Here is a 17,721-nt window from a genome sequence, read left to right as displayed (position 1 = left end):
CTATTAATAACTTTCTCATTTTTATTTAACATGATGCTGTCAGCACTCCTGTGGTGTAAATACAGCAGGTGTCAGAACTGCTATTATGCAGAAGAGGAAAGAGAAAGCCTTGGGAATTCAGTGATTTGCTCAAGGACCTCCTTGCAGCAGTCAAAACTCAAACCCAAGGTTTCCGATTCCTTGAAATTCTCCAAAATAGTATATAAAGATTCTACAAAGATTCCTATGTCTTAAGTTATCATTTCTGACCAGGTTTAGTGGAAAACTAGGTCCCACCTGTGTCACAGAGACCGTGTGTCAGTGGCAAGCTCTGGGTTGTGAGAAATAATGAGAAACAGGGTTCAGGTATTTTGTCCTGAACAAAAAGCCTATCAGTTCTTTTCTCCACAAGGTCAAAAGAAAGGGAAGAACTTGTTACTGGACTCCATGGCAACAAGAAGCAGACTTATCCCCCTTTAAAAGCTGGAGATTTCAAAGTTAAAAAGAAGTAAAATGTGGAGATGACTTTTACTCAAGTATTCCTAATGTTAAGGTTCTTCAACTGAAAGAGTATATAGTTGTGTTTTTAAGAAGTAGAAATTGAAACTTAAAAAAAAAAAGTCATTTAAAAAGTCAATTTTGCTTTGTTTTTTAAAAGATTTTATTTTTAAGTAATCTCTATGCCCAACGTGGGGCTCAGACCCATGACCCCACAATGGAGAATCCTATGCTCCTCTGCTTGAGCCAACCAGGTGCCCCAGTCAATTTTATTTTTGCAAGGAAATCTCTATGTGACTAAAACAGATGGTATTTAATAAGCAAATATTATACACAGCTATTTTTAAAAGTTAGGGATTTCTCTAAAACACAGAGAAAGAATAAATCTTGCTTTTCTGAGTGGCTCATATGCTCAAGAAACTAAAATACTCTTATAAAGAACAGCTTTGGAATATCTATTAGAAACATTACACTACCAAGACCCAATCTTAGTAATCTTCAGGGAAGATAGTAACACTGATTCCTGGATCATCATCATTTTCAAGTGCTTTATCATTTTCTTCAATACATTTGCCACATGCTTCTGGGTTTCTTTTTTTCTTATGAGTATATGATGAATTATTTTTGTCTTTGATTTTCTCTTTGGGATGTGAGTTAGTAATAGTTTCTTTTTCCAAAGCATGTTGTAGGCAGTTGTAAAACCTATAAAAAAATAAATACTATTGTTATATCTATGTTCTGAAATAGCATGAATGAAATACATCTAGAACTTATAAGTTATATAAATTTTATGTTTTGCATTAACCTTAAAATATAAAATGAGTTAGGGAAATAATATGCTTCTTGCTTTTTGGTATGATCATTTAATTAGGAAATGTGTTTTCAGTTTTTTAAGAACACTCCTAAAAATTGGTTGGAATCACCTCTTGACAACTGGTATTCTACCTCAAATTCTATTCCACGTGTAGGAGTCAAACAAAGAAGGTAAAAACAGAACAGATACTATTTTCCTTTATAAAAAATCACAAATCTAATAAAATCTCATTTTCGAAAATTTGGCAAATATATGAGGTTACAAATACGGATTACTTCTATATAACTACCTAGAAATAACTTGTCAATATTTTAATTCTTTCCAGTTTATTAATATGTTCTGAATTAATGTATTTATGCATGCACCCATATATCTACTGTATTTTACAGAATTTTTATATATAAAATTTTACATTTTCTGTTATATATTTATTGAAAAATTTTTCTATATCATCAAATAAACTACAGAATAACACTTTTTAATGATAGTATAACATTATGTCATCTAGATTGGCCTTAATTAATTTTCAAACTTTCCCTAATACAAACAACAGTGTGACAAACATTTTCAAAAATAACGTGACCTGAGTTTCTAGCTGTTTATTTAAGGCAGACCCCTAGAAATGTAATTACCTGGTTAAAGGGTATAAACATGGTAAAGCTCTTGATAAATACTACTTGTTTTCCAGAATGGGTGTTCAAAAAAATATGCTTCTTTTTTCTTTTTAAATGTTTTCTAATGTTTATTTTTGAGAGAGAGAGACAGAGTGCGAGCTGGGGAGGGGCAGAGAGAGAGAGGGAGACACAGAATCTGAAGCAGGCTCCAGGCTCCAAGCTGCCAGCACAGAGCCCGACACGAGGCTTGAACTCACAGGACTGCAAGATTATGACCTGAGCTGACATTGGACACTTAACCAACTGAGCCACCAGGCACCCCCCCAAAAAAAATATGCTTCTAATAGCAATACTTGACAGACCACTTCACTCAAATATTGAATATTACCATCAAAAAACATACTTTACTTTGATAGGTGACAACAATGTCCCATTATTTTTTGTTTGTTTGCAAGTGAAATTGTTTTTCATCTGCTTATTAGCTATCTTAATTTTTTAAATATAAATTATTCTTTAACTTTCCTCATTTTCCTACTTCCATGCTAGTGTTAATTTTGTGGTACAACAAACTGTTAGCTCCCTGAAAATTTTTCTTCATGTCTTTTCTTCTTCCGTGTTAGCACCTAATACAATGCTCTGCCTCACACAGTAGCCTTCCGCATATGTGGAAAGGCAGAGAGGTGGCATGGTGTGTTGCATGTGCTTCAGATGTGTTCCACTGGGAAAGCTAAGCCAGGCTAATTCCAACTTTACTGAGTTTCGATTTCCTCATTTATAAAAGTGGGTATTATCTCGTACCAAGCTAAGTTGTCAGGAGGTTACAGGTTATATATGTAAGTACCTAGCACAGTGCCTGGCACAAAGTAAATTCTCAATATGATTATTTTTACAGAATATAAACTCTATGAGACCAACGACCCCATCTATCTTGTTTTCTGTTAATATTCTTAAAATGTAGTGCGATGCTGACACACTTGGGAAAAATATGCCAAATAAGTGAACAAATAATAAATGCTGAACAAAAAGGTGAATATGGATGTGTTATAGTAGGTGCCAAATTAGAGTAATCTGGAAGCTCAGAATTCCCTTGCCATTGTGGGGATCTCATCACGCTTTACATTCTATTATAACGGCAAACTGTGACAGGGAATTTTGAGACCTATACGATAGATGGCTATTTGGACCAATTTTCTTCTATCTTAAATTCAACGAACAGGTTAAGTTCTACTTGCAAAGGCTCTAAACTGCCCTAAAAAACCCAAGATGTATTCACCTGTTTCCAAACATTCCACATAATTTTAATACATACCTAACATGAATGCTACATATCCTGTCCATATTTCAAGTTATATGTACTTACCACTGTATACCTTGATACCCAATACCATGATTGGCAAGTAATAGGTACTCAATAGATATTTCTTCAATTAATAAATCAATCTCAAAGACAGAGGTATAGTACAAGGAAAAACAGTATAGTAAGAGATACAGCAAAAGGCTTTGAATAATAGTAACTGATGTATAATTTTTTAGACCCTGTCCTGTTCCATGGTAACAGTCTTTTAATTTAATGTACCCCTTATATCCTTACTTAACTGAAATCTGGTCCCCCCACAAAGACACCATCTGCTCTGCATTCCTCTCAAGTGGAGATGCTTATTCTTTCCATATCCTACCTAACACAGAGTTGAGGTGAGGTCAGAATTCAGCTGGCTCACCAACACTTCACCAGACGAAACTCCTTCATCTGCCCCTCACGCCAATCTACCGGTATTTTGTCCAGTCCCTTACATTCATGAAAACTTCTATACTTGGCATGATCTTTCTCTCCAGGTCTTACCATCATCTTGGGTGACTTCAATGACTTGTTTTCTTCTCATCTTCCACACTGTCTATTTAGAATAGCTTAATAAAATGACCCTGTAGAATGATTCATTTTATATAAAACATAAATCCAAAAATTCATAACACAAAATGGTGTGAATCACCCTTATTTGATCATAAGAGGCTATCCATGATGTGCAAGTTCATTTTCTACCATTTCCCACCCAACTCTGAACTTTAGACTCAGGTAACCAAGTGTTTTTTTTTTTCTGTGGATTATACTTCATTCCTAGAAAATTAAAGGTAAGATTAAATTGCTCTTTTATGATCACAGAGAATTAACAGCTTGTGTAAAATATCTTGTCAATTACATAAAAAAAAAGTAATTAAAGAGGAACAGGTGCCTTACTTTAATCTTCCATTAAAGAACCTCAGAATTCAAAGCCACATCCATGGGGTACCAAAAAACAACTGGTGAAATGGAACAAAGGCCCTTTGTGCTGAAAGCCAAGAATAAATATTTCAAATACTTTTTCCTTTTCCTTTTTTAAGACAATTTTTAAAAAGTTCTTTGGGAAACTATCTCTCTCGATAAGTCGGAAATTTGTTTTGCAATTACATGCTCTGCCCTCGTATGATGCCCCTTTACACAGCCTTCTACAGCCCAATTCTCAAAGTGCAATTTTCTCAGCTCTCACAGGCAACAAAAAGAGCTCAGGATATAAAAGGAAATGTATGCACAGGCAACAGTCTTCCCTACCCCTTAAGAAAATCAAATTGTCTTCAGTTTCTCTACTTCTGCAGTCAAGATTGTCATGCCACAGGGCAACTTGTACTTAGCTCTCTTCATGACAGAATTTTTCAGACCAGCCCTGGGAAAATGAATTCTTGTTTTTCAGGTCAGTTAGAGGACCACTTGCAATAAAGAGCTGATATTTCTCTGATTTCTTAAATAGGAACATAAAATTAATGAAAGCTGGACACAATTTCATACCTTTTAGGCTTCCATTATTCACAAATAACAAAGGTGGCTATTTTCATAAAAATGTATTTAGATTTTAACTGGATTAAACTCACGCATTTTTATTTAAAAAACAGGCATGTGAACATTGCCTGTGCCAGGTGCTGGGAAGAGAAGTAAGAGACCCAGTTGTGCCCTCAGGGAGCTCAAGGTTTAAGGGACTGCAGAACTGGTAAGACACATTCAGCATGCCATGAAAAAAGACAGGACAAAGTTGGGGCACACTGGCAGTACTCTGCTTTGAGTGAGATCATGGAACGCTCCTTGGAAAAAAAACCCAATGCCAGGGCTGAATAGTAAGAATGGACAGAAGTGGACTAGGTATGGGAAAGGAAAAAAAGGAGGGGAGGGAATATCCAGGGGGAACTATGCAAAAATAAAGTGTGTGTGTTCACTTTATATTATTTACTTCTTTTGACTGAAGTACCTAGGGAAACGTGCAAGTTATTTACTTGCTTTAATTCCATTTTAAAAATAAGACTAGGAACAGTAGGGAGTCTAAGACCTCTGTTATCCTTGCCTCTTCCTTCTCTCTACCCCCATTTCTAGTCTGTCTCCATGTTCAGTTTACACTCTGCACTATCGCTCCCATTCATCTTGCTATTTAGGGTCCTATTAACTTCTCACCAGGACTCTGTAGCAAGAGCCTACACCTGCTCGCCCTATCTGTAAGCCATCCTACACATCTTCCAGAATAATCATCTAAGGCTCTGAAGCCTTGTAAGTAGCACTGTTGATGGAAAAAGTCAGTTAATGAATTTAGCAAATATTTATTAACCACTATTCTCATGCCAGATATTCAGAAAATAAGAAATGGTCTTTGCCTTTGGGGAACACTTAATGTGTTAACTTTTAAGTTCTTTTATTGTCTGTTATTAATTCAATACACATGTATGATTTTCCACTATGAGCTGGACACTATGTAAGGTTTTAGGATAAGAGTATTTAAAGTGCGCACGCGTGTGTGTGCGTGGGGGGGGTGGTTGGTGACAGGGAGAAGTCAGTCCTATTTCCAATGTGACCACATTGTAGTGGAAAAAAAGGACATACGTACAAGTAAATAATTGTAATTCAACACAGTTCACATTTCTGTTTTGCCCTGAGTGGTAATAATACTGATAAATGATAGTAAATAAATACTGGTAAATAATATTGGTAAATAATAACTGGTAAATGGTAAATAATGCTGGTAAATGAATGTGAACGAAGGCAATGGCTATGGGGTTGAGACTAGGATAAGAAAGATAATAAAGAAAGGCTGATAGAGTGAGTATTCTAGTTAGATGTGTTCAAAAGCTTATTGTATATATAGGCTCGGGACTTGGGAGAAATTTGGAAGACCTACCATTTATATGGGGAAGTAGCTGAAGCAATGGGCCAAGGGCAGTGTGTTAGAGAATAGTAATACTTAACCACCAGGTAGATTAATAAGGGAAATCCAGAAGGAAGCTGAGAAGGAGCAGCACAAACAGGAAGGAAAGGAGCAAAGTGATATAAGAGAATTTCTTGCCAATAGGTATATGAAGACATGCTCAATGTCACTAACATCAGGGTAATGCAAATCAAAACCACACAGACATCACCTCACACCTATCAGGATGGACATTATTAAACACACACACACACACACACACACACACACACACACACACACAACAAGTGTTGGCAAGGAAAGGAACCCTTGTGCATTGCTGGTGGGAATATAAGACAGTGCAGCTCCGGTGGAAAACGGCATAGCAATTCTTCAAAAAATTAAACCTGGAACTACCATATGATCCCACAATTCTACTTCTGGGTCTATACCCAAAAGAACTGAAAGTCGGGACTTGGATATTTGTACAAATATGTTGATAGCAGCATTATTCGCAATAGCTTAAAGGCAGAAAAATCCCAAACATCCACTGATGAATGAATGGATATATAAAATGTGGTATATAAATATATTGGAATATTACTTAGCCTTAAAAAGAAATGAAATTATGATACCTGCTACAACATGGATACACTCTGAAGACAGTATACTAAGTGAAATAAGCCAGACATAAAAAGACAGATATTGTATGATTCCACTTATGTGACGTACCTAGAAGAGTCAAATTCATAGTAATAGAAAATAGAATAGTGGTTACTAGGGGCTGGGATTCTAGGGAATGGGGATTTATTGTTTAATGGGTACAGAGTTTCCGTTTAGGATGATGAAAAGGTTCTGAAGATGGATAGTGTTGATGGTAGTGGCTGAGTAACAACGTGAATGTACTTAATGCCATTGAAATGTACAGTTTAAATGGTCAATTTTATGTACATATATTTTACCATAAAAAAGAAAAGTTAAAAAAAAAACCATCGGATATAGATTCATTTACTTTTTCTCTCCAATTTGCTTTATCAACAGTATTATATGCCGATGTACTCAGCCCTTTTACTCTATATTTAGCATTTTCTTACTACACAGTTGGTGAAGAGAAGAACACGACTAACTTCATTGTACTCATAGCCAAATGTGGTTTCATCTGACCCAAGTCAGTCTTGATCTCTTATTAATAGATCTAAAGATAGCCTTCCTCTTGTAATTAGTAGTAAATAGATCTCCAAACTTGGTATTTTTTGCCTAGAAACCATTATGTATGAATGTATCTTACTCTTTCCACTAAGAAGTGGGCTGGGGAACTGTTTTACACAAACAAGACCTTTTTTATATTAAGAACATTTTACCTGTTAACTTTAATTTTCGCATTTCTAGATCATTTCTTATTGCTGAAATGTTACTCATTAGGATTTGACTTATAAAAATTCTACTATAGTCATTTGAATTGTGAAACTTTGGTCCTACGACAAACCAATTTTAGTACTCTATCTGATTGCATGACTTATCACCTCCAGTGTTTATTATTTTTTCACTTTTCAACATCAGAAGGGTGACTTTTCTCTGCCTTTGGTTGGATGTACAGCTGTTCCCACAGGAACTCTCTAATTTGTTCCCCCTTTCTGAATTCACATGTAATCTTCTAATCAGTATCTTGAGACACTTTTTACCCTTCTGTAATTTTTCACTGATTTCATATGATGAGCATGGCTCTCTTGATAGCAGCATGCACACTATAATCTCAAAACATATTTCCGAGTCAATGGATTTAAAGTATAATTTGATTTTATAGTTGGTGAACGTGGCTCAATTAACTTCACCAGGTGTATAGTTAGTTGCTCTTGGGCTATATTTATAATCTTGTTGAAATTCAAGTAAGGAAACAGAGAAACTGATTTGTTACTTCCTATGTTTTAGCAAAGAGTCTCACTGGAATACGATCTAAGAAAAGTAGTAAACTTTTGGAATGGTACCAGTAAGTACCTGCATGTGGTTCAATCTCTGTAGTCTGCTCAAGTGGCTGGGTGCTCTTCAGTACTTACTTGAAATTATCACTTCATTTAGAATGTTTGCTCAAAGCCAGGTAACCCCTCTGCTTTTTTCAACCAGGGTTACACCAGAAAATTAAGCTCTAATGCCCTAAGACATCCACTGTACATAATGACTTAAGTTCTCTCCAACGTATCTAGGATGGAAGATGTATACCATTGTTGAGAGAAATGAGAAACAGTCACTTGAATAATTTTGTGAATTCTATGGTTCAAATGAGGAGCTCTGGTTGAGAAAGTCTGGATGGTGGTAGTGATGTGATTGTAGGTTTATTTTCTATATGTGTCCATGAAGAAAGAAAAGCACTACTCTATCCTGAGAATCCATGACATGACATGGATAGGGCTGGTCATTTTACATATGCTATTTAATGTATACTAAAACTGTTTTTTAAGACAAGTATTTCTCCCAAGTTAGACACAAGAAAAATTAAGCCAAGCGAGTTGAGTAAATTGTGGTAGAACCTGGAATCAAACTCAGCTCTGCCTCTGGGTCCAAATTCTCTCTCTTTCCACCATCCTACACTGCTACCATTGGCACCTGTAGCCTTAGCTTCTCCAAAGGGGGTGAGAAGGAAACTGTAGGTATTAAAGAATGTTACGCAGGCAAGTTGAACAATAAGATTCCTTTGCATTTTAGTCAGGATTCTTTTAACTTTTTAAAAAATTTATTTATTTTGAGAGAGAGAAAGAGAGAGAGAGAGAGAGAGAGAGAGAGAGAGAGAGAGAATAAGGGGAGAGGGGAAGAGAGAGAATCCCAAGCAGGCCCTGAGGTGTCAGTGCAGAGACTGATGTGGGGTTGTAACGCACGAACCATGACATCATGACTTGAGCAGAAGTCAGACACTTAACTGACTAAGCCACACAAGTGCCCCTGCAGTCAGGATTCTGAGGGTGGATAACAGAGAATGGCTTAGCAGAGAGACACATTAGAAGCATGCTACTATGAGACCAGCTAACAAGGCTATATTGCAATGGTCTGAATAAGGAAAGTGACAGTACAGATGGGGAGAGAAGAATGACTTAAGAATTACTTGGGCAAGGATTGACCGGTTGTGAAGTAACCAAGGGAAGAGAAAAAGGAAATTCCAAACGACAAGAAGTTGACCATCACTCCTTGAATAACTCAGAAGTATACATCTTGCTGATGGTAGTTCAGTGGCATTACCTTCATATAAGAAAAGCAGCATCATAGTCACTGCTTTATGTCAAAAACTCGGTTTTTAGGAAAAAGTTGAGAAGAAAGTAACGTAAGAGTTTTACTTACCAGGAGGTAAAGTTTAAGAAGAAGAAAAGTATAACGATGTGAATTGATAGCCATAATCCTTCCCACTGGAACAATTATGGCAATTCTAGATTTAATCCCTAAAAACCAGCCAAATATGTAAAATATTTATCAGACTAAAATTAACCAGATTGCTTTCCTCAAAAGGAGATTGTAGGTAAACTCCAGTAGAACACGTCCAGGGGGCAGTATGTACCTCTTCCCTGGCTGCCTTCAAGTTGATCAGTTATGGTCCCTGTCGCTGTTGGGCTCTCTTACCTGAGTGATTATGCTTCTCACCTTTATGCATGTTGCTGGCAGTCATGTCCTACTGCCCTCCATGGAGCCTCCCCTTTATGCTCTATTTAGTATCCATTACAGTCTGGGCTACTCTCATCTATTACTTTGATCATTTTTTTTATTATCTGTGATAAGGCTACAAATAGAAAAGTAGTTGGGAGTATAAACTGAAGATGGTATGTATCAATATTTTCAAAGATGACCTAGATATATAAGAGTAACATGGAACTATCCAATTAATATACCTTTCAATTCTCTTCTTGTTTTCCTCCATTTTTTGATTTGCTATCTTTAACAGGAAGTCGATATATTCCTCAGTCACCATCAGTTTTCCTTTATGGCTTAATGGAACTTCTAAGCCATGTGTGCTCCGGATAGCCTACAAGGACAAACAATTTAGATACAATGATTTATGTACTCGAGACACTGAAGATAACTAAAGAAAAGTCCCAGTCAGGGCAGTGTTTAAAGATAGTTGGGTTCCATTACAGGATTTAAGTTTATGCTTTAATATACTTTAGCTAAACACAATTGAATGAAAGGAGATTAAATAGATTTTCCCAACACATAAAGTTATTTCTGAAGAAAGTCATTCTACACATTGTTTTTCAGAAAAGCAGATAATATCCAAGAATCCAATCACTTTAACAGTTTCAGTCTCACTAAAGCTTAGTAAGACTTAATGCCCTATTTAAAGAAAAGAAATTAATGAAATCTCAACAGCAGCTTCAAGGGAAAATCAAAATGGACTGGATGCGGAAGAGCCTCTTAGTGCTGCTTGAGCAGAGTGTGGTTATAAGAAAAAAACAAGCCTGTCCTATCTCACAAAGTGGCTGCTTTTTCCAGGCTTGAGGGTTGCCAATCTTAGCAAACCTGTTGATGAAATAGTCAGCATGTGCCAAGTAAATCCAAACAATGGAAATAGGTTAAGAACAGCAGCAAAAACTATTATGAGAAATAAAAATTCTCTCAATAGACTTTTACAAAAGAGCATCTACGATGTTTCATGTGCTATGACAGGAGAGACACATGCACGTATGTGTGCAATATGCCCATGCGTGTACATATACCCATACACACGATGCTAAGGAAATATAGAAGAGGAGCAACTAATTGAGTCTGAGGCCTCAGCTGCATGGGAAAGGTAGCATTTGAGTTGGGATTTTGAAGGATAAATGCAATTTCACCACACATAAAAATGGAGGCAAGGGGTGTTCCAGCAAGAGAACGACTTATCTATAGTCATGGAGACATGAAAGAGCATGATACATTTGGGAAACAACAGATAGTTTTCTATCTGGCTGGAACAGAAGTATGCTAGCAGAAGATGAGCATAAAGAAGATCGATGGAAAACAGTTTGGGTAAAGCCTTGAATACCAGGGGAAATATATGGAGACCCTGACTTTTTAAAAAGGGGGATTCTGATAGTAATGGCTCAGGGTGACTGACGGAGAAGATGGATAGCAGGAAGACCAGTCAGGAGACTGAGGTGTGGGACCATGAGGACTTATGTAGGGGCAGTAACAAGGGGCTTGAACAGGTGGGGTCGGGTGTAAGAAATTAGACGTGGATGTGATAGGACTTGTAATTAATTGAATATGGAAGACAAAGGAAAGGAAAGTGAAAGAACAACTCTGTTCTTGCTTGGGCTACCAGATGCAGTGTAGGGGAAGGAGACAGGGTGGGACACAAACCAGTACTGTGGACTCTGACTTTCTATTTAGTCATGCTTTTTTTTATAGATGTCTTCTTTTGTACGCCATCTCTATTTGGAGAATGGGCAATGTGTTAAAATAGAAAAATAGGAAAGTCTAGGGAGCTAGAATGGAGGAAAACCTGAAATAGTTCAAAAGCAAAGAATGCATGCCATTACAAATAGTAAATGCTACAGGAAACCGGGCAAAATCGCTAGGAGTTGGCTTGGCCAGGAAAAGGACTCAGAGAGGCTGGGGGCGTAGAAAGGTCTTTAAAGATCATCTAGTCCGGGGTTGGTAAACTTTTTCTATAAAAGGATAGATAGTATATATTTCTGACCTTGTGGCCATAAAATATCTGTCATTACTACTCAGTTTTACCACTGTAACACAAAAGCAACTTTAGACAAAAACTTATCAAGTGGGAGTAGTGGGATCTGACCTCCTGTGGACTGGACTTGGTCCCAGGGCAGTAGTTTGCTGGACCCATAATATGGCTAAGAAAATTCAGATCCTAAGGGATTAAGGAGCTTGCCTAAGCTAATACAGAACAGCTGTGGTGCCACCAATACCCATGTAGACCCTCTTTATAGACCCTCTGCCTATGAGTCTTTCCACTATATTATAGTACTTATTAAATTGAGCCTTGACTATGGTGAGGAGGGCACAGAGAATCTGGTTGAAAATAAATAGAGGAAGATAGTATAGGATCTCAGATGCAAATCTAAGAACTCTGGACTCTGCTCTGTAGCAAAGAGTAAGGTACTGAAGCTTTCTGGGCAAGGGCATGGCAAGAAGATTTGAGTAAGGAGAGACTAAAGGCTAGAATCTAATGAGGTTATTCTATATTCTGAGTCACTTTGTGCCCAAAGAATTGCTTTTTGCCAAAAGTTATCTTACCAACATAGTCTTTCCTCTCTTTCCCACAGTTATGCCAGAGTTCCTGAAACCAGAATCTATTGCCACTGAATGCTGTAAGAAAAGAAATTGTTTAAATTCCGATAATCTGGCTAATCAGATAAACTCTGATTGTTTAGCTCTACATAAACTGAAGAAACATATATAACCCCAAATCTATAATTAAATTTAAAAACTAGTTAATTAAACTAACATTGCATTGTGGTTTTTTGGGTAGATTTAAATTTTAAAATTAAATCTACCCACATACCTATTAATTCAAGTATAATCATAAAAATTTACCAGAATCTGTGCATCCTGTAACTGTCGACACTGCACATGAAGAATAAGTGGTTCAAATTTCAAAATGGCATCACCATTTGCTTTCTTCAGAGCTACAATCTAAATAAATGAAAAATGTTAGCAATAGGACACAAAAATATGATTCTGTTCTTTGGTGACCCTTTATCATATGCAACTTCAGTTTTTCCCAGAAACATTCAGACTCATCCAGCAACCTTTTTCTGCAATAACTTTTTACTCTGCTTTTTTGGTCCCCCATCTCCAAAAACTGATTAATCTGCTTATTATTTTAAAAGACCTGATTTCTGGGGCACTTGGGTGGGTCAGTTGGTTAAGCATCCAACTTTGGCTCAGGTCATGATCTTGCAGTTTGTGGGTTCGAGCCCTGTGTTGGGCTCTGTACTGACAGCTCAGAGCCCAGAGACTGCTTTGGATTCTGTATTTCTCCCTCTCTCTCTGCCCCTCCCCAACTTGTATTCTGTCTCTCTCTAAACAAATAAACATTAAAAAAAATTTTTTTAATAAAAAATAAAAGACCTGATTTCTAATTCTCCCATAAACATTTTGTGTCATTCTTTCCAACCATTACTTGGACTGTAAACTACTATTCTATTTAATTCCATAACAGATTTTCATTAAGGAATAAGTTATGAATGTGCTCTTTAAATGCTTTGTTGTGAGACTGAGATTTGAGACACATGTATGTCTGAACTAGAATTTACACAAGGCAGTTGTTATTTCTGTCCATCCAGTATCCCTGGGCAGTATCCTCTCTTCTTCATCCCATTTGATTCCAGTGGGACTGTCAATCATGATCCTAACACTATGACTGCTGCTATCGTAATATCAGAGATGCCGAGTGCCCAGGACTGATCAAGGATAGCATTTCATTCTACTGGCAAAAATAACTGATCTAAGGGGTGAACATGCCCAAGCAAGGGGAGTCAGACTCCTCTGGGAATGACACCTGGATATTAGCAAGAATCTTTTTCTGCACGGCGTGCCGGCAGCTAACTTTCCCGCAAAAGCTTATCTGCAGCAGAAAAGAATAAGGGTAGATATGCAGAAAGAACCAGGACCCAAAGAAGGAGATGGAGACTGAGTGAGCACCCTGAAGACAACATGTGAGAATATAAACACATAAGGTAAAGTACCTAATAGAAACTTATATGAACTTCATCTAAACATTTTAATTTAGGAAACTAAATAACTCAGCACAGATGGGAAGATTTTCCAGAAGCAATCCAGATAAGTAATGTATAATTTATTTTTTTTAATGTCTGTTTATTGTTGAGACAGAGACAGAACGTGAGCAGGAGAGCATAGATAGAGAGGGAGACACAGAATCTGAAGCAGGTTCTAGGCTCTGAGCTGTCAGCACAGAGCATGACATGGGGCTCAAATGCATGAACTGTGCGATCATGACCTGAGCTGAAGTCAGATGCTCAATCAACAGAGCCATCCAGGCACTCCAGTAATGTATAATTTATTTATATCAGTATGCTGGTAATATACAGATAGTGTTAATCCCTTTCACTCAGCTCTTTTCTCCTATAATTTGTTCCATGTTACAAAGTCATCAAATGGTAGAAGTGATATTCCTGTATTTTTGATCTATGTGTCCAATATCCATAAACTCTCTATGTCCAAGAGGAATGCATACATAATTATATACATGTATATGAGTAATGGATACATATATGTATATGTATATATATGTATATACAAGTAATGCATATGTATGTATATGTGTATATATATACATATATGTGTATATACATATATATATACACACACACACACACATACATACATACTTTTATCTCTACAAATCAAAAAGCCACTGTAATGAATTCTCTTCGTGCTCTCTCATCTTCAGTCATTATGACTGTGTACATAAATCTACCTCTAGTGTTCTATGTTCTTTATTTGATGTGACTGTGAATTAAAAGTTTATTTCTAGGGGTGCCTGGATAGCTCGGTTGGTTGAGCATCAGACCCTTGATTTCGGCTCAGGTCATGATCCCAGGGCCGTGGGCTCAAGCCCCAGGTCAGACTCAACGCTAAGTGTGGAGCCTGCCTGCGATTCTCTCTCTCTCCCTCTGCCCATCTCCCCTGCTTGTGTGTTCTCTCTGTAAATAAATAAATACATTTTAAAAGTTTATATATAAATTTATATATAAAAACTTACCACATCATCTTTTACACAAGGTTTGTGTGTGACCAGTAGCCAGCAACAGTTTTGCTTTTGAACCTCAAAACCATTTATATTCTAAAATAAAAAAATAATAAACATAATTTAATTCTATCATATTTATAAAAATAACAAATACAATGCATAGCATAATTCCAAGCTTTCTTAGGTGAATAATCCCAAGTGGTAATTTTAAGTATTACTGAGAACAATTCAATAGGCTTTGGGTAAAGTTAACCCAAAACAAAAAATGAAACCAAATTAGCTGAGATAGAAAGAAAATAAATTGTTTATCATAAAAACTTAATATTTTATGAAATATGGTCATGATTTTGTCAGGAGAAAAGGGATTATTCTAAGAGGTTGTACACTAGCAGCCCTGAGTTGTACTCTAGTCTAGCTGTTTTATTTGACTTGTACAATATTAAAAAAACAAATAACAAAAAAACAACTTGAACTCCTTTTGTTAAGAAAGCACTGTACCAATCCCACACAGGGCTTACTACTTTTTACTGACACCTCAGCTGTTCATACCCTTATGTCTCTAGCCTCTAGAGGCATATATTTGTAACATGTGGATTAGACTTTATATGTAGTCCCAAAGGGCAGAGCTAGGACTGCAAGGTCAAAGTTTAAAGAAGGCAAATACCTAAACATCAGAGTTTTTTGTTTGTTTGTTTATTAACTGGGGAATGTTTGTTTTTAAAGTTCATTAGATTCTTTGGGTATAAACAGATCCTACCCTCTTGGAAAGAGAATGCAGTAAACCACAAGTACTTGTAAATCACTATACTTCTACAAAGTAACTATTTTTACAATGGGTACACAGGAGACTTGGCTATCTGGCTTTGAAAAGCGGAAAAGCTCTGCTTGTCCTGAATAACTGGTTTGCTTTCATTGAGTGACATGTATCTGATCTTACGCTGGCTGCTGTAAATCTTAAGAGTCAAATGTGTGGCCCACCTCTAGAAAATTTATAGAATATGGGGGCATGTTTGGTAACTAATGCCATTTCTAGCTTCATCTTATCTATACTCCCTTCGCCTCCATTTCCCCACTTTTTATTTTTCTTCCTCTACTGCTTTTCTGTAATTCAATGCAATTCCTTCCTGAAATAAGGCTAAGTGAAAATAAATAATCTACATAGAATGAAAAGAGGTTCTGAAAAAGTCCTAAGGCAGTTCAGGAGAAGCAGTCATTACTTACAAGTGGGTGTGTATGCTTGTGTTCAGATGGGAGAGGGGAGTTTTTGGAGTCACATCTCAAACACACAGAGATGGGGGAAAACATTTCAGGAAAAACAAACATGAAAAAGGCAAAGGCTGGTAAATCTGAGAAAGGACAGTTCAGTTTTAGTAAACAGATAAACATGAAGAGAAGTAGCAGAAAATAAGGGAGCAGCAGAAGGGTTGAAAGGTATACTAGGGTAGGGGTTCGGATTTTCTGATGGTGAAAAATGTGTAATAAAAGATTTTAGCATAGATGAGTGACATACACAGAGTTGTCTTTAGGAAAGTAAATCTGTTAACAGTACGTAACGTAGTTTGGGGTCTAAGGTAGTATCAGTGACCTGTTAGAAAAACACTGCAGAAATTTAGGTAAAACAGTGTAGTAGAAATGGTGGAAGAGAGTAAGCCCAGCTGGAGTGCCACTGTTCAGGAGGCAATGGAGGCGATATAAAAATATACAGGCCCTCCTAACCTGGGAGATCAGCAAATTATCAGTGAATGAGGGATCTAAAGAATGAGCTTATGAATGTGCTGTCTTTCGTGCTCTGAATTTAGTCCTAACGCTAAAATTAACATGGAACTAACTTTTACGGTGCACTTAACATGGGACAGACATGATGCTAACTAAACATTTCAAATTATCCTATTTCTTTTACACAGAATCCCTATGAAGCAAATACTCTATTATTCTCAGTTCATGGAACAGGGAGGGGCTGAGTTTAGGTAATCTTCTAAAGTCACATAGCCAATAAGTCCCATGAATGGTTTAAAATCTAAGCAGTTATCACTCCAAAGCCTGTGGGCTTGACCACTATCTCAGACTACACCATACCAAATATTCTATTGTACTCGGCCTTACGTAAAAATTCCCAGAGCTGTAATAAGGGATTTGGCCACCAGGAGGCAGTAAACTCCTTAACCCTGGAGACGTTCTATAAAGTAGTTAACAATGATTTGATAGGGCGATTGAAGAGAAAAGGAGCCTCGACCAGCTGGAAAAGTCTTTAAATTCCCCCTAATATTCAGAATCAAATTCTCTAACCTTTGCAACTCAAGATCATTCCCAGGCCACCAGTTTCCTCATCCCTTGGGGCCTTGTTAGAAATACATAATATCAGCCCAACCCAAGAATTACTGAATCAGAATCTGTATTCTAAAAAAGCTCCCAATGATTAATAGACACATTAACGTGTTAGAAGCACTGGTTTAATTCAACCTGTAAGTTTCATAAAGAAGCCGAGACTACCCATCAGAAGGACAAACACAGGCTGGACTGGGGTGTTCGGACTGGGGTGTTGTTCAGGTGGGCACAGGACTCTGGTGTTGCACACCACAGAGTGGGCACTGAAAGGACAAAAAACGGCCTCACCCCATCTAGGAGGATGATGCGCCCAGCGCAGGAACTCGTGGTGAAGTACTGTTCTCGCTCATTCAGGAGCTGCACAAGTTCTACCACATCCTCATCCACACTGCCCTTTCGGCTGAGGTCTGCTTTGCTCAGACCCTGTGCCTTCCATCTCTTGAACTCTGCGTTACGATCCATGTGAGGAAGGATTTAGAGTCTATACTTTGACGTTAGGTCTCGCCTTTCCCTGGGGGAAGCCATATTGTAGCGGGTGGTGGCCGGAAAGGCCCAAACTTCCTCTTCGTTCCGAGCTCGGGAGCTGGTTGCGCCCCC

The 17,721-nt window shown here is 37.3% G+C and overlaps 1 protein-coding gene across 4 annotated transcripts; it reads right to left on the bottom strand.

The window, feature by feature from the left end:
* Positions 1-616: 616 nt before the first annotated feature.
* On the bottom strand, positions 617-17,710 carry TYW3 (tRNA-yW synthesizing protein 3 homolog). Of its 4 annotated transcripts, XM_043575295.1 has the most exons (7): positions 17,413-17,710; positions 14,812-14,892; positions 12,621-12,719; positions 12,321-12,392; positions 9,971-10,104; positions 4,139-4,229; positions 1,105-1,179 (listed from the first exon to the last, which is right to left on the bottom strand). In XM_043575295.1, exons 1-6 carry the CDS (start codon positions 17,584-17,586, stop codon positions 4,151-4,153), a joined length of 639 nt encoding a protein of 212 aa, XP_043431230.1. In that variant the 5' UTR covers positions 17,587-17,710; the 3' UTR covers positions 1,105-1,179; positions 4,139-4,150. The 4 variants fall into 4 exon arrangements, with proteins under 4 accessions (XP_043431227.1, XP_043431228.1, XP_043431229.1 ...); XM_043575292.1 differs by lacking the exon at positions 4,139-4,229 and having other exon boundaries at positions 617-1,179; XM_043575293.1 differs by lacking the exons at positions 4,139-4,229; positions 12,321-12,392 and having other exon boundaries at positions 617-1,179.
* Between the last annotated feature and the right edge of the window lie 11 nt (positions 17,711-17,721).

Source organism: Prionailurus bengalensis, chromosome C1 (genome assembly GCF_016509475.1).
Source record: "Prionailurus bengalensis isolate Pbe53 chromosome C1, Fcat_Pben_1.1_paternal_pri, whole genome shotgun sequence".
Taxonomy (NCBI): domain Eukaryota; kingdom Metazoa; phylum Chordata; class Mammalia; order Carnivora; family Felidae; genus Prionailurus; species Prionailurus bengalensis.
Note: the sequence above shows the minus strand (reverse complement) of the source record. Positions and strands in the feature narration are given on the sequence as shown.